Genomic DNA, 21,074 nt, shown 5'->3' on the forward strand with positions numbered 1-21,074 from the left:
CAATTGTGGGTCTCCGGGGGCGGGGTTTTGACAGCTCAGGCCAAGCTCCGGCCGGGAGGGGGGGCCGGGGAGAAGGTGTCGGAAGCCTCAGCAGTAAGAAAACATGTCAACAGAATAAAATATTAACCAATGACGGGCCAGCGGGCCCCGAGACCCCTCCCCCTGCCCCGGCCCCCACCCCGCCGCCCGCGCCCGCGGCTGCCTGCGCCCGAACGGGAAAGCGCGGCGGGCCGACCCGACCCGCCGAAAGGGCCTGAGGCGGGGGCACCCGGGTCCCAGAGCCCTGGGGAAGGACCCCCAGCCGCAAGCCGCCCCAAGTGCAAAGCATTGACACGGCCCCGAGAGGAGAGGGGGCGCCCTCCTTCTCCCGCGCCCAGCGGCCCGGCAGCTCTGGCCGGCGCCCCAGCTTGGCCTCCGACCCCGCTCCGGGCCGAGGCGCCGCCCGGGCCCCTGCGCTCCGGAGGGAGGCTGCGGGTGCTGGAAAGAGAGGCCAGTGGGCGGGCGAGTCAGGTCCCGGAGAGGAACCCAGGTGGCGGGAGCCGGTGAGTGGAGCGGTGGCAGAGCCCTGGTGGGGTCGGCGTGGGCGGGAGCGGGACGCGGCCTTTCACTCGGGAAACGCGGGGACCCCCTAGCCCGCGCCTCCCCTCACAGGAAGACTCCGGAGGAACCTGGAGTTCCGGGAAAGCCCTGGACACAGCCCAGCACCCGTCTGCGTCCCCAGCCTACGCTGAGCTCTCCCACAGCCCCGAGAGCCGGACCTCGGGGCTGGAAAGGTGACCGCACCTTCCGCCGAACACAGGGAGGCACGGCACTGGCGGATCCAGCCCCCAGATTCTTGACCCGCGGCCCAACGAATTTTCGCCGCATCCGGTACCAGAGGACATAAATATCCCTCTTTCTAAACACCGGCATCCTCTCTCCGCTCTCTGCCACTTTCCTAGAATTTGTTTCCAGCTGTCGAAAGCTCACGTCTCCCAAGTTCAGTAGTGCCCAGTAACGAGTGTGGGGGTCTAAGTGTCTGCACGCACTTGCGGTTGAACCCCCATCTTCGCCCCGCAATCGGTCTTCGTTCTCCTGCAGCACCAGTATTGCCCCCCTACCCCTTGGGGTGTGTGTGTGTGTGTGTGTGTGTGTGTGTGTGTGTGTGTGTGTATTTCGCGCCCAATGTGGTGATGCCCTCTGCGCGCAGCGGGAGCCGCAACTTAAGGCGTGAGCCCAGTGAAGCGGCCACACACCTGCCTTGAATCAGGGTCGGGCGCTGACACTCGGACTGATTCCTGGCGGTCGCGTTCTGAAGGCATGACGGATCACGCACTAGGCACGGGTGACATTCTGGCCCGCACAACTAATAATACAAGAGCGGGCGAGTTCAGCCTGCGCGGGCCCTATGCTGGCGTGGTGGGCGTATACAGCCCACATCCAACAGTGACCCATTCGCCGCTCACACCAGTCACAGGGAATCTTGTTGCTGCATGCTCAGAGCTGGCGTGTAAAGCCTGATCATTCCAGGCAGTGCGGATTGGGAGCCGGCCGAAATGGTTTGGCCTCCTGGACCTTTTTTCTGCTTTTCCGAGGAGACCCTAGAGATCTCGCAACACCCCTACCCAGCGCGCTGCAGGGCGCCGCCCGCAAAGAGTTTTTCTTCAAGACCTTGCTCTTGACTGGGTCGCTCCTCTCTTAGTGCCTCCTCTCTGTCCAGAACGAATCTTCGACTCCCCGCTGCGCAGTCTACGCAGCTGGGGCAGGATCCGTCGCAGCTTTGCACAGGCAAAGTCCTGCCGACTCCATCTTAGGTGGGACGTTGCCCCTGGGGAGGGATGTGTGTAGACAGGTTTGCGCAGTCGGTGCGGTGACCAGAGACAATAGCCAGGGCAGCGTTCTGTGGCCAGGAATCCGTGCACAGGCCTGGGAATCTTTGCATGCATTTGCTAAGTCGTGTGTGTACACGTACTTTCGCACTTGAAAGAATGGCGTGTAGTACACCTAAATGTGTGTAATTTGGACATTTTCCTGGGGAAGGACTGTAGCTGGTCCAAAGCCCAGAGAGTCTGAAGCACATTGGCCCGGGTTGTTTGTCCAAGAAACCCTAAGGCGATGGTGCAGCGGCTGCATCTGGGGACCACGATCCCACCTGGCCAGCTACTGGGCCACCGACCTGCCCTCCGGAGGCCACAGGCTCTTTCCCGACCGTGACCCTATCTTCTGTCCTTCCCGGCCTTCCCGCAACCAACCCGTGGTTCCGCTACAGCCACTCTTAAGATTCTGAATGTCCATCCTCCTTCCCCCCACCTCCTCCAGCCAGACTCTCCAGTGAGGAATATTCTTGGCTCAACGAAAACCCGCTAAGGGGAGACCCAGGCGGCCCCGGAGCGGCGCCGTGCAGCGCCCAACTCCCGCTCAGCCCCTCCCCCCAGGTCTACCCCTCTTCCCCTTCCCGGGAACAGGCGCCTCCGGGGGGTCCCCCGGGCTGAGAGTGCGTGTCTCTTTAAGAGGCCCCGGGGGGCGCCTTGCGAGCCGCCTGGGGCTGGAGGGGGAGGGCACGGGCGGGGGCGGCTGGCGCCAGGCGGCCGAGGCTCCACAACAAAGCTCCGGCCCCTGTCACTTCGCATCGGCCGGGCCCCGCAGACGGGCGGGGGACGCGCGCTCAGCCGCCCCTCCCTCTCCCGGGCCGTCCAGGGCCTGGGCGTCGGGCAGGCGCGGGCCTCGGGCCTCCGGCCCGTTGCACGCGCTCAGTAAGCTCTGTGCTTCCCGCAACCCGGAAATCGGGCAGGGGCGGCCTGGGCTGGGTGGAAACGTGGTCCGGAGCCTGGCTGGGCTGCCTGACCGTCCTTGGCCGCGTAACCTTTTGCAGGGTCAAGGGTCAATTCTGGGAACTTTGCGGGGTTGGTCCCCACCGGTGTCTTGGGCGTGGATCTGTGTGTTCTTGCTTGGAATGATGGCTTGGGGTGTATAGTCGTGTGGCAGAGGGGATGTGCGTCTGGGCAGCGGGGCGCTGACGTGAGACTAGTACTAAGTGCGCCGTTGTTTACGAGTGTGTCCGGGCCAAGCTTTGGTGACGTGTGTGGCCCTGTGAGTATGACCAGTAGTGAAGGTGCCACTGGGCGCATCCTCCTGGTCTTTGAGCGTTGTATGTGTAGGAAGGAGGGGAGGGAAGGACAGAGTCGCTTCCCATCCCTGGCTTCCCGGCCGGACCCGCGCCTCCCGGAGCCTTGGCGCCAGCCAGCCCCGTTTAGTGGCCAGGCCCAGCTCCCCCGCGGTCCCGGGTCTGGCTGGGGTGGGGGCCGCGGCCTCGATGACCCTGGCCCGCAGCGGCCCGGCCTGTCCCGTCCACTTAGACAAATTGCGGCTGACAGGCGCGCAGTCTCTCTGGAGTCGCCGCCCGCCCGTCGCCTCCCTCCCGACCCAATTACCCCGCGCAGGGTCGGGCCAAGTGGCTGGGATGGGGCGGGGGGCGCGGGGAGAGCGGGAGGCTCGACCTCTTCCCGGCTGCGTCGTGGCCCTGGCCTTGCGCGGCGGGGCCACGTCTTCCGGTTAGGTCCCGGGAAGTGCCTGGGCAGTAGGGCCCGTGCGGTCCAGTCCCCAGGCTTCCAGGCTGTCGCGAAAGCGAGGCCCAGCCTGGCTGCTCTGGCGCGGGACAGCCCTGGCCCTAGAGGGTCGTCGCTGTGCACCTGAAGGTCACAGGGCCCGACAGCCCAAGACGCGTCCCTGCTGGACTTTGGATGATTTCTCCCAGAGTTTGGGGGATCTCATAACTATATGGAGCTCCAGACTGTTCTATGCTCGGGGGTCGAGGTTCGCGGGTCGCAGCAGTCCGCTTGGGCCGCAGGAGTCGGCAAAAGTGAGGGGCACGTCTGTGAATCTGCCAGTGAGTGGACCTGCAGGAGTGTGAGATCATGGGTGTGGGTGACTGGGATCGTGGCAGAGTGAACAGACCACGCTGCTATGTGGCTTGAGAAACGGGGCAAAGCATAGAGAGGACCCCCTAGGACCAGCCCACCTGCGAGAGAGGGGCGGGGCTGGCCTGCGCGCTCACCAGGCTCTTGATTCCCTTTCTCAGGGAGCACCACCAGGATTCTCTGGAGCAGCTTTGGGGGGGGGGAGCAGTTCGAGACAGTCCCGTTCCAGCATCACCGCACCTGCCCTCCCTTTCCCTACCCCTCCACCCTGCCGCCACTAAAGAGCTATTTGGCCTGTCCTGTCAGCCTCCAGGCCTCCAACCAACCTGTTGCTTTTTTGACTTGCAGCTTCCTCTTCGCCTGCTTCGGCCCTGTTGCTCTTCTCTGCTGAGTGTGCTCCCCTCCCCCACTTTACAGATGAGCCCAGAGGTGCTGTAATTTACCCGAGGCCACACAGCTACCAGTAGCAAAGTTGGGATGGGACCCAGGGACCTTAAAAGAGAGCAAGGCCGCTCCTTCGAAGCTTGTGATGTCATTGCTGTCCTGCCAGCTACACTTGCTCCTGTGGCAAAGCAATACCGAGACTCCAGCCCGCTTCTTCGTAGCTGGTGATGTCATTGCTGTCCTGCCAGCTACACTTGCTCCTGTGGCAAAGCAATACCGAGACTCCAGCCCATTCCAAGCTGGGCTCTTGCGTTGAATACAAGACGCCCTTCTCTTTTGCCCCTAGAATTTCCAGCTCTAGGTCTGCGAAAGGGGGCTGCCTTCCTAGTTACACAGCGACAAAGGAACAGCTTCAAAACCTGTTAGGGGCCAGGGCTGGATGCTCTTAGGGGTAGGGAATGGGAGTGAGTGGGCTCAGAGTCTTGGATTGTGTAGGGGCCCAGGACAGGGAGGTCACCACAGAATAGAGACCTCTCGGGGAACTGGCCCAGGCATGTGAGGCAGCAAGGCCAGCAGATTAGCTGTGTGACTTCTTAACCTTGGGCAAGGCTTCACTAGAGTTCAGGCTTCTCATCTGCAAAATGAGGACTGAACAGTGCTATTTTAGAGCACTGTTTAAAGATTCTCTGATCTGGGAAAATCAGAAAAATCAGCAGTGAGAAATCATGTACAATCTTAGACTGACAGCTGTCTGCTCTGGCCTCTGCTTGCTTCCAGAGGAGTCGACCCTAATGTCTGACAGAGTGCTGTGTGCCTGAATTTACTTTGGGACCACTGGGCCATTTCTCCAGTCAAGCCCAGACAGTGCCCTCCCCCCTGGAGCTGCCACCCCAGCTCCCATCAGCCTCCTCGCAAAGCATGAAGATACTTTTTCCTCCATCAAATTGAAAGTCCATGGAAATTTGCCTGCTGAGCAGGTAGCACTGAGAATCAGGCTTCCTCAAGGTCACCTGGTCAGGCCACAATTAGATGCATGTCCTGATGGCCTCCTAGGTGATGCCATCGTGGAGGTCTGCAGGGGCCGCTGGGGGTGAGGCAGAGGTTGCCCGGGGTGTTATCTCTAGAGGACAAGAGGCTGGCTGCTCCTGGGCCAGGGGGCAGTAAGGTCCCCCACCCTGGGGCCCAGCTCTCACTTCAGCTGATTACAGGCGGTGGCAGGGTCCATAACCTCTCCAATTAGCCGGGGGCCAGGCCCAAGGCCTCTCTGATAACCCCAGCTCCAGTGGCAGCCGCCATGGGGCCAGCTTATCTGGCCTCTCTTATCCTCCCCCTTCCCCCACATACTCAAAGAGTTGCCCTGGCTGCGAGCAGATGAATAACCAGATTGTCCTGCAAGCTCAGCCGGCAAGTCCAGCCCTACACCCACCACTTTCCCTGACTAAAGGCGGCCACAGCTGTTTTGCACCCCCTGGAGGGAAAGGGCTGAGCCAGGGAGGACTCCAGACTCTAAGTTGCCAGCCAGTTTCCTGCATGGCTGGAGGGCGCTCCTGGCTCTCCATCTTTGCCCCATCCTTGTGCCCAAGGGTGGGGTCAGAGAGGTGTACCCTCTCTTGAGCTCTGGACCCATCCCCAAGGAGCCAGGCCACAGGCAGTGTGCACTGACAGCCTGATGGCATTCCCCTCCCTGCCTGTCCCCTTTTGACTGAAACACTGCTCTGGCTAGGGGTGAGGGCTGTGCCAGGCACATCAGTGTCTCCAATTCACCTGAAATGGGAAAAGCTGCTGTTCGTCCAGTGGCCCCCACTGGCTGTGCCCAGACCTCCTTCCGTTCCCAGCATGCCTCACTCTGGCATGTGATCTCTCACCCCGCAGGTTCCCAGGCAGGAGAGACTGGCTTCAGCCACTCTGTGCAGGGCCATCTACTCAGGCTTCAGAGCTGAGTAGGATTCAGGTCCCCCTTCTCCTGGCATGCCAAAATGCTGGGGTTGAAGGCACTGAAGATGAAGATGAACTCTCTCTTTAGGTGCCAGGGTGGGATGGGGTGTGTGGGAAGCGGGCAGGGGCCCCAGAGCTGCCCCAGCTCCAGCTGGACGGTTGGATGGGGAGCCTGCTTGTTTGTGAACTCAGCTCTTCTGCGGCTGTTACATTAAACTTCATCCCCAACCATACCTGGCTCAGTGGGTTTCCTTCAGTCCTCCCAGGCCCCTCTGGGGCCTCAGGGAAGGCGGGACTGGCGCTAGCCTTCGGCTCCTTCAGGCTCAATACCCGTTTTCGCTCCCACTGCTCCCGTCTCCTTCCTGCCGTGCACCTTAGGTCCAGGATTGGGAGGTGGGAGGGCAACCACATCAGGAACTTGTCATCCAAGGTTCCAGCCAGGTTTCATGGGAGACCCACCATCACCTGACCATCTTTCACTTTCTGAGTTTGAAAAGAGAGGGAATGACAAGGTGCCCGTCCCAAAGTTAAGGCCGGAGTCTTCATCAGCCTCTCCTTCCCACAGCTGCCACAGGCACATGCGGAGGACCTGACGGACCCTGACTGCCACAGCCAGGGTAGGTCCAGGCCTGAGGAGCCCCCAGAACTCAGTGGTTCTGGTAATAGGCAAGAGGGTTGGAGAATGGATTTCAGTCAAGCCTCACCCCAATTCCAGAGTTCCTCCTTCCGACCCCCTTCCTGACTCCCCCTCAGCTGCACACGTCAAGGTGGGGGTGTCACAAGCAGGGACACACGGTCAGGCCCACAGGACTCTCTGCTCAGTGCTTGGAGAGGACCCGACCCCAGCAACTCAGGGATGGACACCAATTGCAGCGTGATTTATTGGACAAGACGTGCACTTTTTGACAGGGCCTTGGTAACCACGGTTTCCTCCACTGAACGGTACAGGGCCAGGGTAAAAGGGCTTACAGACAAGAAAGACAAATCCTTTCCATGAGCCAAAGGGGAAAGAAAAGAGGAAGGGGGCTTCTCCCTCCTTCCTTCTTCCCTAACACTCTGGGCCTCAGTTCACCCCGTGCCAGAGGGGAGGTTGGCCAAGGGAAGCTGGGCGGCATGTGTCAAAGCCAGGAGTGGACTGGGGCTGTCCACTCAGGACCAAGGTGCCCGCCAGGCCATCCACCCTCTCCCCACCCAGGCCCCCCCAAGGGTTTGGTTAGAAAATACAAAAGCGGATCCAATGCAGGATATGGTGTGCCAATGGAGGAGGGGACGGAGCTTCTGCGGAGTCTCTCTTAGCCACAGCCCTGCTGATGGGGAGGGGGCAGAGGTCAGATTGCGCCGAGGTGCTTCGGAGAAAGGTCTCTTCTCAATCCAGGGAGGGTGGGTGCTGTTGTCACTAGGCTTGGGGAAGGTGGGCGGTAAACGAGGAGCGGAGACTGAAGGGTAGGACCAGAGGGGGCTTCTCCCCTTCCCGCCAGCAGGTGAGTGGGCCGGCCAGTCAGAAGCAGGTTGCTGGTACCTACGGGAAGCCGGTAGGGAAGAGGCTGAGGGGCTGACTCTCGTTGGTGGGCAGTGGAGATCGGTAGCCATCAAAGTTTCTCGGGATGCTGCCGCTGGTGGAGCCGGAGCTGTTACTCAGGGTCTCGATGCTTCCCTCTCGCTGTAGTTCTGCAAGACAGAAGAGAGGACCGGGCCCGGTCAGAGTGTAGTCTCAAGGGGTGGGGAATATACCCTGGGCAGGACTGCCTGCCTTCAGGCACCAATCTGGGTCCATTTACATCCTTCCGCAGGGGGACCCCCACGTGCTCCCCAGATGGGCCAGGTGGCACCTCAGGTCACAGGGAGGCTCAGCCGGAGGAAGGAGAAGCTCCTTTGGCCGGCAGGCCTCAGTTTTTCCTTCATTGTGGGAACCCCTTTGGGCCAGAAGTGTGGCTGTCCTGATGACGTGTCTGGACCACACTGCCATGCACGGGGCATGTGCCCACACCTGCACACACACTCGTGCTCAGCCAGCATGCTCCCCTACCTCCATGGGAGGCTCCTGTCCTGGACTGACAGGTCAGGCAGGAGGGGAGAAGCCAGGACACGGCAAGGACTGCAGCTTCCCCGCCTGCTCTGTCTCTACCTCTCCTCCTCCTGCCCTGCCTGTCCCGGCTCAGCCACGCACTTGCTCACTTGTTCTCACCCACACAATCCGCCTGCTGGCCAGGCCCCGGTTCATCTGTGGCCCGGCCTGGAAAGTGGCCTGTTTCCCTGCGGGAGGGATTGCCTCATTTGAGAGGGGCTTTCTCCAATGGGCAGAGGGTCCCTACTTGTCTGAGTACCTCCTTCCTCCCTTCCTCTTGGCTCAGAAGTCTCCTGGAGGCCCCCCAAAATGTACATGCTCAGTCAACCTGGGAAGCAGGCAATGAGGCTCCCACCCCCTCCTCTGCCCCTTCCCTGGGCCTGGCACAGCCGTGCTACCATCTTGGATATGGCAACTGGCTCCATCTCACTCAGCTGTGGGCACCTTACTCAACTGCCTCACCATCTCTTGACCGAAGACAGGTACTGGGGTAGGTGGGCTGGGAATAGGCTTCCTTGCATGCTGAATGCAAGGAAAAAAATAATTACTTCTTGGCTTTTTGAAAACGGCCAGTTCCCATCCCCTTTCAGCCCCTCACAGTGGGCTCTGAGATATGGGCACACACCTCCCTGGGTAAACTCTGAACATCCGCCCCAAGCCGAGATGTGGTACCTGCAGCCTCTCCTCCAAGGTATGCCTGCCCAGGACTGATGGGGTCCGGCCTGCCTGCCTCAGGAGCTCAGGGCCTCAGAGCAGTCATTTGAAATAGCAAGGTGTGCTCGAATGTTACGCTTACCTGGTCTCCTTCATCTCCAGCTGGCACCCGCACCCAGGCCCCCTGCCGCCCCCCCCACGCAGCACAGCTGGCTCTTGTTAGGGAACGAGCCGTGGCCTTTACTCCCGGGCTGGCCTCTACCAGCCAGCCGGGAACTGGCCACTGACCCCTGCTCCTTGCAGGCTACCCCCAAAGCACTGGTGGCCCGGGAGCAGCAGCCACAGAATGGGGGGGGGGAGTCCCTGCTGCCCTCCTTCAGAGCAGGCCCCCTGTCCCAGGCGTGAGGGGCTCTCAGGCTGCACCGGCCATGGCTGGGGCCTGGACCCAGGCTGGGAGGGTGCGCCTGGACACCAGAACCTCTCAGCAGACACGAGGCAGTGGAAGGAGGGGCCCGGGGACACAGGCTGTGGGCCTGGAGACGGCCCCTAAGCTCCAGGAGACACAGGCTGCCCTGTTGGGCCCGACTCCGAGATAGGTCGAGAATTATCTAGATGTGGACAGAAAACAAGGCCACCAGGTGGGCTCTTTCCTTTCCCACTTACTCTCCAGTCTCACCCTCATTCGGGGGTACTGGCCAGTGTGCCGAGAGGGACGGGGCAGGAAAGCAGAGAATAGACCCTGGGGTTTCTGTATGGAAGCTGCAGGCGCCAAGAAAGCTCCCTCCACACACCTCTTTCCCCACAAGCCAGCCAAGGAATCTGTGGGAGATCTCCCAGGCCCCACCGATTTCAGAGGCCCTCGCCCTCACGCAGGCCGACCCAGCACTAGGGGGCGCTGACAGCAGGGCCAGGAGGGCAGGGGAGAGGAGCACCGGCAGGAGCAAGACCAGCAGGGGCTTCCTGAGGCCCTGGAAACCAGGCCCAAGGAAGAAAGCCCCAGCTGAAGGAGCAGAAAAGGCCCCTAGCATGGGGAAGGTTGGCCCCTCTCCAGAGCTGGGGGACAGGCCTAACGACCTTGATGCAAAGTGCCAGCACAACCATGCTGCCAAGGAAGCTGAGGAGACAGGAGCCTGGGACCAAGCGCGGCACCCCCGCTGCCCCCCAGCACAGGCCCACAGCGACCCCCGCAGCAGCCCAGCGACCCCATCTCACGAGTCCCATCGTGTGACAGTGCAGGGGCAGTGGCCAAAGGGGCTGACAAGATGAGTTTGCTGCTTTTGGGGGCCAGGTAGAGCCTGAACTGCCCTGTTCATACTCTGTCTTCACCAATGAGGCCTGGGGTAAGAGGGAAGGGGGCGGGCTCTCCCTCGCCCCCATATCCCAGGCTGACCAAGCTGTGCTGAATTTATCTCCCGGACAGACGGACGGACGGACGTCTCCCCCAGTCTTTTCCTTCCTCTCCACTCCCATGGCCGCTGCCGGGGTTAGGCCTGCGCTTCCCGTCCGGATAGTCTCAAGAGCTCCCTGCTGGGCTCCCAACCTCCATCCCGAAGCCACAGTGGCCTGTCTGCTGCACAAACCTCCCCTTGCGCTTCCTCTGCTTAAAAACCTTCATCAACTTCGAATGGTCCTCAGGATAAGGTCTAAACTCCTCAGCACAATCAAACAGCCTTCCACGACCCACCGCCACCCCCGCCGAGGCCCCACCTCCCTAATGGCACCTGTTACCGGATTTGAGGGACCAAAGTCATGAACTTGAGCAGTTTGGGGGGCTCTCCAGGCTTCTTTAGGCCTCTAGGTCTGTGCTCGTGCAACTCCTTCTGACTGAAAAGTCTCCCTTGGCCCCCAGAACGCCCACTCATCTTCCAAGCTTAGTACAAGCATCCACTCCTCCATGAGCCTGGGCTGTTTTGACTCAGGCCCCACTGTGCTCTGTACTGGCTCCTGCCCCGGGCCCTCAAGCACGTGGTGTGCTGTCTGCTCACACATATGTCCCCATCCAGGGGGACCGTCCCTCAGGGATCAGCTTGGTGCTTTATCTCTGCATTCCCTAGTGACAACCACAGGGCCTAGAAAGTAGCTGATGCTCAAAAAACATTTCTCAGATGAATGAATGAGTGAGTGACGTGGTAAGGAGATGAGGGACTTCTGCAGCATGACTACCAGTAAAAGAACCAGGGGCCTGGCTGGTCCTGGGTGCTTCCCTACATGCCTCTGTCAACCCCCTTTCTCTTCTCACTGAGACAGGACAACGAGTGTGTGCGGAAGCGGAAGTGGACGTGGATGTGGAGGGGTGCACACACGGTCCCCCCTCAGGTCCCCCGGCCGCCCAGCCCTCGGAGCAAGCGGCAAACGGAAGTGTGTGGCCTTACCTTCCTCCATCCCGAACACTCGCTTTGTTACTGTTGGGTTGCTCACGGACGCTGGGCTGTTGGCATTGTTTTTTTTTTCCTTTTTTTTTCCCTTGTGAAAAGAAAAGCATTGAGGAATCTTTTGGGAAAAGATCTGGACAATGGTGGAGAAGAACACTGATCTCTGCAAGCAGGTGGAGAGGGAATCGGGAGGCGTGGGGAGGTCACACTGGGAGGAGGGGGAGCTTGCAGCAGAATTCTGCAGTGACATGCATGTGTAGGGGCCAGTCTTGGGGGTCCCAGAGACAGAAATGTTGGGACAGAGCCGAGACCCCCTTTGGCGCCGGGGTGATGGGGGAGGGGAAGAGCTGCACACGGAGCAGGAGGAGCAGCTGTGGGAAGGGGGGAGAAGGGGCCTCTGGCCCATGCAGTGCCGGATGGCGCCCCATGCAGGCGGGATGCCAGGAGAAGGAGGAGACCGAAAAAGGCTGCCGAGTTTTCAGGGCCGCCTCCGAACATCTTGACTCAGTGGCCCAGCTTCTGGCTGCCATCCTCCCTGCCATTCCTAAGACCCCCGGCTCTGAAGAGGGCTTCTGCAGCTGAGCTGGACTCGTAGGGAAGGTCCACCAGACACCTGCCAGGGCTGCAGGAGACAGAGCTGGGGGCTCTGGGGTGGGGGGGGACTAGCATCCCAGCGGCCTCCCCACGCAGCGGAAGTAAGTGGATTCTGGTCCGTGGGAAAAGGCACGCTCTACAGGAGGCTGCTCACCAGACCTCAAAGTGAGGTAGGGGATGAGGAGTAGCTCCTGGAGAGGTGGCCGGACTCAGACAGAACATCTCACTGTGACCTCACATTCCCCAGCACCTCTGTGCACCTGGGAGGTAGATGCTGGTCACCCCGTCTTGCAGACAGCCAAACTAGAGAGCAGGAAGCCAGCGGCCCTGCGTCTGCAACCTCCGAGAGAGAACTGCGCTGGTGCAGGCCCCAGACGGAGATGCGGCAACTGCCGGCATCACTAAGGCTGGCTCCCAGGCCCACCGCCGGCTGTGTCCACCCAGTCCCTGCTGGCTCTTTTTGGAAAATGGGCCTGCTACCTACAGCTGCCCCTCTGTGCCATGGCACAGGATGGGCAAGCCACAGGGGACAGGGGGACAATGGAATGAGCCACAACTAATGAGCCATGGCTCTCGTGAAATAAGGAAAGGAATGAAAAAGCTCAACTCTTATGTTGCCCTCACTCAGTATGGAGCCTGGCAAAATTCAAAGGTGTCAGAGAGGGCAGAGAGGTGGCTGGCCTTGCTGGGGAGAAGTGACCCTGGTTCCCTGGGCATGGATCCAACGGAGACCCAGGGAGTATGTGAGGAGGCAGGAGCCCCCCTCTTGGGCCGGGCCACACAGGATGAGGGCACGCCCCTCTTCCGTCCTTCACCCCACCATCACCCCGGCCCCTCAGCCCCCAGCAGGATACTGTGGCCCCTTTGCAAAGACAGGAGCAGCAGAGATGGGCTCCTGGGAGCATGGGTGGGGCAGGGCTTCACGTGGGAGAGGCAGGGGATGAAGCGGGAGGGGACACTTGCAGGAGGGGGCAGGGCACGGGGAAGCCCCTCTCTCTGGCCTTTCCCTCTGGAGTGCCGGTCCCCAAGGCAGTTTCACCCTTAAGGTTCTTCTCCCTAGGACCGTCCTCTCCCCTGGGTATGCCTACCCCTACACCTGGCAAGGCAGGGACTTTTGGGGACAGACTGGATGAAGGTCTCTCTTCACACATCAGTCACTTTACTAAGCCCTGTGGTCTTGGCTCTTCCATCCGGGGGTGGGGGTGGGGAAATGCCAAGGACACAGGGCCTGTGTGAGCTCTGGGGAGAACTGGGGGAGCCCAGGAAGGCAGGGGAGCCCAGAGGGAGGATCGGGAGTGAGGTCCTATCTTGGGCTTGACCTTATCCATGCCTCCTCCAGGCCAGATGGCAGCGGAGGTGGCCGGCCAATCAGAGACCCCGAGCGAAGCCCCTCTGGCTTCTGGTAGGCGGGGGCATCACGGCCAGCCCAAGTCTCAGGACTCCGAGGGAGGCCTGTGTCTGGGACCTAGTGCGGTCAGTAAGGGAGGTGCGCTCGGTGTGTTTGGGAGGAGGGTTCCTGGGAGCCCTGGTTCAGCCCCCAGGCGGCCCTGGCACTTCCCTTGCCACAAAAGGAGCGGCATGAAGTACGGGGCCCCTCTGGTGTGCGCGAAGGCTCCAGCCAGCGCTGCCCCGCACACTCAGAGCCTCACAATGCTGCTCATTAAAGGGATTAGCAGAGCACGTTTATGGGGCCCTGGCTGCAGCCGCACACCCCGTCCCACTACCCACCCAGGCGGCCTGGTGGGAGTGGGATTAGACCTCAGGGGGGGACTCTTCCAGCAGAGACAAGGGAGAATGCCCCCCCCACCCCTCAGCCTCAGGGCCTGAGAGGAGGGGAGGGGCGGGGTCTGCCCAGGGTGGGGAGGCAGGTTAGGGAAGTGGTTAAAAGCCCAGGCTGTGGCCCCTGCTACCTGGGAGACTCTGGGCAAGTTCTTCACTCTCTGTGCCTCAGTTTCCTGCCCAGGAGGATAACAGGGCTTGTTTTCTAGCTCGTTGTAGAATTAAATTAAATAATGCATGTAGACTGCATCCCAAAGTGCTGAAAGCTTCCCGTCAGCAAATGAGTTCCTCTTACTGTTGCAGTTGTATCAGGACCTCAGGACCCCTCTCCATCTTCCCTGCCCAGCAGGCGTCGGCCATCCAGGCCCCCACCGGTTTGCACCTCCCCCCAGCTGGACCTTGGGAAATATTTTCTTTTTAATCAAGAAATGGCCCGAAGAGGAAGATGGCAGATATGTGTTTACAGCTTTTCATTTTCCTCCTTGCCTCTTTGTAAATACCCTCTTCCAAGCTGGAAAATAAATTTCCAACCCTGTTGACATGCATTGATTTTTTTCCCTCCTGCGTCCACCTCCCAGTCCCTTCCGACCCCCCTCAGCCAGGCCTGTGGTTAAGCCCCCTGTCTGGACAGGGCTCAGTGGTACCCCCGGGGACTGGGTGCCCCAGAGCACAGAGCAGCAAGTCAAACTGCCCCATCTTGCCCAGTGCCTGGCTCAGAGGGGGTGTGCTAACAGGAACAGTTTTAATCCCCCTCTGCTATGAGGATTCTTGGCTGGGGAGTTGGGTTGGGGTAGGGGTAGGAGTTGAGGGTCGGGGAAGAGGGTCCTCAGACCAGGAGTTTAGAGAGTTTTAGCATCTTCTCGGCAGGGGATATACAGAGAGGAGACCAGGGGACCACAGGCCTGCAGCAGGTTCAGCAAAGGGGTCCAAATGGGACCTGCCCCCAGCCATTGACTTAGTCAGCAAGGGGCCTGCCAACAAGGAGGGCCTGGGACCAGCTATGCAAATGGGGCTTGGAGAGAGAGGCGCTCAGGAGGTGAGGGGCTCGACTGCATCCCATGGAGCTCAGCAGGTTGGCAGCTTTCTGGCGCTGGAACCCGCAGAGATGGTCAGGATGCCAACTAGAGGGTGGGCCTGGGAGACACAGCTGTGGGCTGCTTGTCTCACATCATTCTCTCTTCCCGAGGTGGCTCAGGGAGGTGGAGGTCTCTTCAGGGAGACAGAAATGGAGTCGGCTGAGATTGCTTCTAGAAACCCTGACAGCTCTGTCAGAGATCACACTCTGGGTTGGAGCCAGCTTGAGTCCCAGGGCACTTTTTAGGAGGTTAAAAGGGCAAGCAGTTAAAAGTGGTAGCCTGTAGGGAGGCCTTGATTTTCTTTATACCCGATGACGCAGCCACCTGAAGCTGCCCAGCTCCCCGGCACCTTCCCTCTTCCCCACTCTCAGCCTTTCGGTGTCGGCTCCCCTCATCCTCAGGCACCTCCCTTAGGCTTCAGAGCCTGCAGAGATGCCAACAGAGCAGGGATCCTCTTTGTCCACCAGCACCAGGTCTTGGAAGGATGGGGGCTGGGGGGGAGTGGGGCTGAGAAGGTATCACCTTTCTCCTCCAGCAAGGGTTTTGTTCCCCTCCAGAGCGTGCTTGTGGAAGGAAGGAGGGCAGCTTCCCGAAGCTGAGGAGCTGAGGGTGCCCCTCCACGTTCAGATAGCAGGAATCCTGGTCTGGGTGGCAGAATGAGGGAGTGGACGAGAAGACGGCTAACTCTGGCCTGGGTATCCCCGGGGCTTCACCCCAGTGTCTGAGCACAGAGCTCCAGCCCGCTCAGCCACTGACTTCTGGTCAGCTCTGCGCACCCTCAGCCTGGAAGTCCTGAGAGCTTGTGCCATCGGCCCGAGTCCCGCAGCCGGTGGGCAGGCACGTGTCTTCCTTCCCGGCAGGAGTCTCTTCCAACCCACAGGGCTCCCACAAATACACTTTCTCATCTCCTTGCCCAGCTCTTGTTCCTGACTCCCGTCCACAGGTACTGAGACCCGGAATATCTTTGCAGGATGAGGCCAAGGCCACATGACCTATTTTGCCCCTCACACTTGTCCCCTACCCCCAGCTCCAAACATCAAGGGCAAACATCCGATGCTCTTGGCTCAGGTACTTTAAATTGTTTCCCTTGGCCACGCAGAGGTGCCTAATAAGCTCAGGGTTTAGGGGGAGACCTGAGGCCTAAGGGAGACCTCAAACCCTCCTGGGCATCCACTGGACCCTGGAAGGTGAAAGTAGGGGCCAATACCTGGAAAGGATGGTTGAGGAGACCGGCAAGCAGATAGCCCTCTTGTGCCTTTGGGTCCACCCAGAAAAACCAGGGGACCCACATCACCTTTCTTCCCCATCACCCCTTCCCTCCCATAGGCAAGGTTCTCAGGCCCCTGGAAACCTATGCCTGACAACAAGCCAGTCTGACATTAATATCATGAGGTAGGGGCACAGGGGCAGGCTAGATCCCAGGACTCCTGGTGGGCCCAGTGGGGACGACAGGAGAGGAGCACGCCGGGATGCTGGGGAAGGGAGAAGAAAAGAAGAAAAGAGAGGGGGAAGGCATAGCTCAGTGGTAGAGTGCGTGCTCGCATGCACACGGTCCTGGGTTCAATCCCCAGTACCTCCATCAAATAACAAACCAACCAACCAACCTAATTACCTTCCCCCGCCAAATAAAAAAACACAAAAAGAAAAAAAGAGAAGGGGAGGGACCAAGGCCTGAAGAATGAGGAAGGGCCCATGTTCAAAATGCATCCTCCACCCCCTCTCCCCTGGAGCCTGCTGTGTGTGTGTGTATGTGTGTGTGTGTGTGTGTGTGTTGCGGGGACAGGGAGCCGAGCATCTGAGTTCCAGGCAGAACAGCTCACAGCCCAGTCCCAGATTTCTCCCCAGCCTCAGGTGGGGTATCAGTGCACCAGAGGATGCCCTGGCCTGTCTGGGGACTGAAGCCTTCCCCCAGGTGCCTCCTACAACAGCCACGATGCAGCGCCAATCCCAGTCAGGAAAAGACCAGAAAGGCTGCCACACCCGACGCCCAGGAAACCCACGTTACCCAAGCCCTCCCAAGTCTTGGCTTCAGAGGAAAAGAGAGCCGGCCCAGGCCCCCAGGCCACCTCCACCAGTACCCCATGTGCAGGGGCCCTCTCGGTGCCACTCCGTCAGTCTAACTTTAAACATGTCCTGTCACAGCACATTCTACATGGGGACAGCAAAGGCTGAGCTGACCCGGCTCACGTGTCCCCGGTTTTGAGTTATTTGATAAATCTGGCTGAAACCCTGCCTGAGATCAGCCAGATGTAGGAGTAGCCTTGAGCTGAAACTCCCTGTGGATGGCGGGGAGGAGGAGGAGGCCAAGAACTCGCTCTAGCCCCAGTTGTGCCGCAGACGTGCCGAATGACCTGGGCAAGTGGCTTCACTTCTCATCTGCTTCCCCATCTGTCAGGCAGGAGGGGAGGGGCTGCTCTGACGACCTCACTGGGGCGTGTGAGGCTCCAGAGAGAAAAGGATGTGAAGGTGCTTCAAGAAGCAGGACATGCACCGCATGGATCGCGTAGGAAAGGCTGCGTTTACCGCAGCAGGGTCCTGCTTAGAGAACAGACGTTGCCACCTCTGACGGTTCAGCAGGCAGAGGGCCCTGGAGAAGCGGCTCTCACCCAGGAGGGTCTGAACTGTCCTCTTGCTCCAGGCCAGACACCAGGGGCAGAGCTGTGGCAGATGCCATCTGAGGTCACCTGAGGGAGGGGGCAGCGTGGTGGCAGAGGATGCCTAGCCAGGGCCTGCAACGGGACTCCTTTGTGTGCATCCGCACGTGGAGCCGACGTGGGTGCTAACGAGGGCCCGCTAACGTGCCCACTCAGCATGGCTCTGGGGAGGACCCAGGGCTTGGAAACCGTCCCATGGAACCAGGTGTCTGGCAGCCGGCCGCAACCTGCCTGTCTCCCCAAGTCCAGCTCCTTGAAGCTGGCAAGACCCCGTCCAAGCCGCCCTCCGGGGCTGGGAGATGGCGCAGGGGCCTGCGGACCACAGGAAAGACGCTGCTCCTTGAACACGGCTGGCCTGATAGGCTGGAGCCACATCTGGTTCTCATTCAAATGTCCAAACGTAATTAAATTCTCTCCGATGCAGCGGAAGAGTTTGGTAAGATGTGGCTTTCCCCCTTCCATCAAGGTTAAGAAATCACAGTCTCTCATTCCACCGGCTGACCCACTCTCCTCCCCACCGCTGGTCTGTCCTAGTCTGAACAGGAAAGGCCTGTACTCGGATCTGTTTCCTAGGGCTGACGGGGGTGAGGCCCCTGTGGGATGCCCAGAGCCCCCTACCCCACTGTCCCACTTACCCACGTGAGAGGATTAACAGCTGAGACCAAAGCAGCAGGCTCACTGTGACCGAGCAAGTTAGTGCACTGAGGGCTGGGCGGGGTGGGGAGGTGTGTGGCCCCTGGGACACAGCTCAGGGACACACCAGCATCCTCCCTCCACTGCCTAGATGCGCGGGATCTTGGAACGCCCTGCCAAGGGACCCCTGGGAGCACTGGAGAGCCTCTGGCCTGGCCCTACAGGGAAATGGCACTTGCCACAGTCAGGACAGGGTGAAGCAGCCTGCCCGCCCCCATGCATGCAGGAGGGAGGCCCGAGAGAGGGCGGGGAATGGAGAAGGCCAGGAGCGGCATGTGAGCCCTCTCCAGGCATCCCTCGGGCCTCCACAGCCCACAGGATGGCTGGTCATTTTTGGTCTGTCAGGGCTCTGAACGGGTTAACAGGCAGCAGAGTCCAGGGTGCAGGCCCTGGGGAGGGAGGGTGGCCTGCTCAAAAGAAAGGAGGCCCAGTCACCAGAAGCTCAGGTGCCTCTACTTGGCCTCCTGCTCAGGACGTCCCCAGTTTAAGCAGAACATCCCCTAGATGGGCTGCCTTTTCCAGCTTCCCTTCCCAACTGAGTATCTTCAGTTTATGGCTCCTTTTTACGTAGGGCTTCATGACTTTCATAGTAATGGGTTCCATTCTACTCCCTCGATGTCTATTTTTCCAATCTTGGTGGTGTAGGCTTTATGAGAGTTTCTTAGTAAGTCAGGGTATGATTCCTTTCGAAACAAACTATCCTGCAAGTTAATGCCTTATAGTGGGTAAGGATGCTACCCAGAGACAGATGGGGGCTGCGGAGGGGAGAACCAGGGTGGGGGGGAGGTGAGGAACTTCTAGATTAAATAAAGCTGTGCTGAGGTCCCTTTAAGACTCTTGGCCAGCTCCTGGCCTGGAGTCCCCAGACGCTGCTCACCGACATCCCTATGGAGGGAGATTGAGGACCGCTTTCAGGTGCCCGTGGCATTTCCACGCCAAAGAACGCTCACCCCGGAGGCAGGCACAGCACACAACCAACCCCAACGTTGCTGACCTGGCTCTAAATAGGAATAATTTTGTATATTTGTTTGCAAATGGTAAACCTTAGTAATGGAATTAATTTAATTTCTTGGAGGCATCTATGGCTGGTGCCTTCGTATCAGTGAAGGTTTTCAGGAAATGAACCCAGTTCTTGGTCCAGTTGTCCTAGGCCAAGCCTAGCGGAGAGAGTGGCGGTGGAGTCAAGGTCTCTGTTGCCCCTCTTAGGGTCCCAGCCTATGATCTTGAACCCACCAGCACAAGTCTCAATTAATTGCCACGGTGCCGCCCGTCCAGACGAAAGGGCTTGGGCGGGTGCCGGGTTTGCCTTTGTGCTCTGTCCGCAGACTGGCTGCTGGTGCCGGGGCTCTATTCATTATTCAATTCAGCTCGCTCAGACGAGCCTTTCCATTTGCTCCTCCAGGAGGAATAACAAATCTAGAAATGCAATTCCACTTTGGTGTATTAAGATATTGATTTGCCTGTCGACTGGAAGTGCATTTGTTCCGTCAGCCCCGCCGCAGGCAGGAAGGGGTTAACCAAATGTTTATCACAAGGCTGGCTTCAGAGTTGAAAGTAATGTGATCAGTAATGAATTTTGTGTTACATTAGGTTGTATAAATGGACAGACAAGCGCAGACAACAAGTGGCCAGGAGTCGGGGCTAATCTAATGATGTAAAAATAGAGACAGCACCAATTATACTAGGGGCCAGCTCCAGGCTCCTGCAGGGACTGCAAATGAATAGGTACAAATCAAATTACCCACTAATAGACGCACTACAAGAGGGGCAGTCAATGGTAAATGCATTAGAGCCTAGTGACCTCTCTGCTCTGCACAGCAGAATCCGAAAATTTGACTTCCATCTTAAAAAAGTGGGGGGCAGGGAGCGAGGTTCTCAAAGAAACTCTTGTCGGGGGAAGAACCGCAACTCCTCCCCATCCCAAACCAGTCACTGCCAGAAGGTGCCCCCTGTCTGAGCCGACCTCTGGCCCTTGCTCCAATGCCTCCCGAAGCCTGGGCACCAGGGGTGGTTGGGTGGGTGGGGGGTGACCCTTTGAGGGACAAAAAGAGCAGTGAGTGAAGCCTTGCACGTGGGCAAAGACAGGAAGTTACATACCAACACACTTCACAGCCATGTGTCTCTCAGGGGTGGTGGCTTTTACTGCTACATCAAGGGCTGTGTCTGTATTGAAAATAAAATATTTCTTTAAAGAGGAGCATGACGTGGACCTTTAAGAGAGCAGCAAGTGCCGAGATCAGAAGGAGTAGATATCGAAATCTGGTTTGACCACTGAGAGCTTTGCAGGGGGTGTTCGTGGTCTGTTCCGAGGCACAGCACATGGAGGGTTTTACCTATTTCTCACCAGCCTGAACTGGTCTATCCTTCCTCCGGATCCTCCTCCCAGTCCCGCCTCATTCCCGCAGGGGAGCGGGAGCGGGGAAGGACGTGGAGGCACAGCCAGCACCTGGGCAGCCCCTGGGCTTTCCTTCTTCCTCCCGGGCTCCATGAATGTAGAAACCAGGCCTGCAGTTCCGAGCTGCTTGGCAGTGGGGCTGGGCTGCTTAGGGAAGGATCATGGAGACGTGCTCAGATGCATGAACTGCATGCTCAGATGCAGCTCCCAGTGGCTTGGGGACGGATAAAGTATGAAACCAAAGACTCTCCAAGCCTTCCAAGGACCCAGCCCCTGCCCAAATGGAGGCAGGGGCCCTGGTAGGTTTGGCCCAATCCCCGCCCCCAACCTGCCCCCAAGGCGAGCACCAGTCACACACATCAAAGTAGAGATGGCACGCTGGTCCTGGGCAACTGGAGCTGGAGGTGATGGGAACAGGCCAGCAAAATGAGCACAGAATGGAACAAAATCCTGAGCAAATGAAGCAACTGGATGTCAATTCTCCCCAAACTCAATTAGGCACACAGAGGGGTGGGATGGTGAGCTATCGGGCTACACTAAATAAAACATGTGTGGGGGGAGTCGGGGGGAGGTCGGT

At 59.3% G+C, this 21,074-nt stretch overlaps 1 protein-coding gene and 1 long non-coding RNA gene across 19 annotated transcripts in view; one reads left to right on the forward strand and one right to left on the reverse strand.

Annotated features, from left to right (window-relative positions):
* Nucleotides 1-220: 220 nt before the first annotated feature.
* Nucleotides 221-14,218, forward strand: LOC116283617 (uncharacterized). Of its 2 annotated transcripts, none has more exons than XR_004193255.2 (2): nucleotides 221-542; nucleotides 13,983-14,218. It is a non-coding gene; the product is annotated as an uncharacterized lncRNA (long non-coding RNA). The 2 variants fall into 2 exon arrangements; XR_012060179.1 differs by lacking the exon at nucleotides 221-542 and adding an exon at nucleotides 574-773.
* BCAS3 (BCAS3 microtubule associated cell migration factor) overlaps nucleotides 7,066-21,074 on the reverse strand; it is a 480,755-nt gene continuing 466,746 nt past the window's right edge. For 6 of the 17 annotated variants that reach the window (XM_015247130.3, XM_015247132.3, XM_072940265.1 and 3 more), the window contains one exon: nucleotides 7,066-7,883. In XM_015247130.3, coding sequence (XP_015102616.2) covers nucleotides 7,735-7,883 — 149 coding nt within the window. In that variant the 3' untranslated portion in view covers nucleotides 7,066-7,734. Of the gene's footprint in view, nucleotides 7,884-11,306; nucleotides 11,398-20,199; nucleotides 20,266-21,074 lie in introns of all 17 variants that reach the window. The other 11 variants (XM_072940259.1, XM_072940264.1, XM_031685215.2 and 8 more) reach the window with 3 other exon arrangements.

The sequence above is a fragment of the Vicugna pacos genome, chromosome 16, assembly GCF_048564905.1.
Source record: "Vicugna pacos chromosome 16, VicPac4, whole genome shotgun sequence".
Lineage (NCBI taxonomy): Eukaryota > Metazoa > Chordata > Mammalia > Artiodactyla > Camelidae > Vicugna > Vicugna pacos.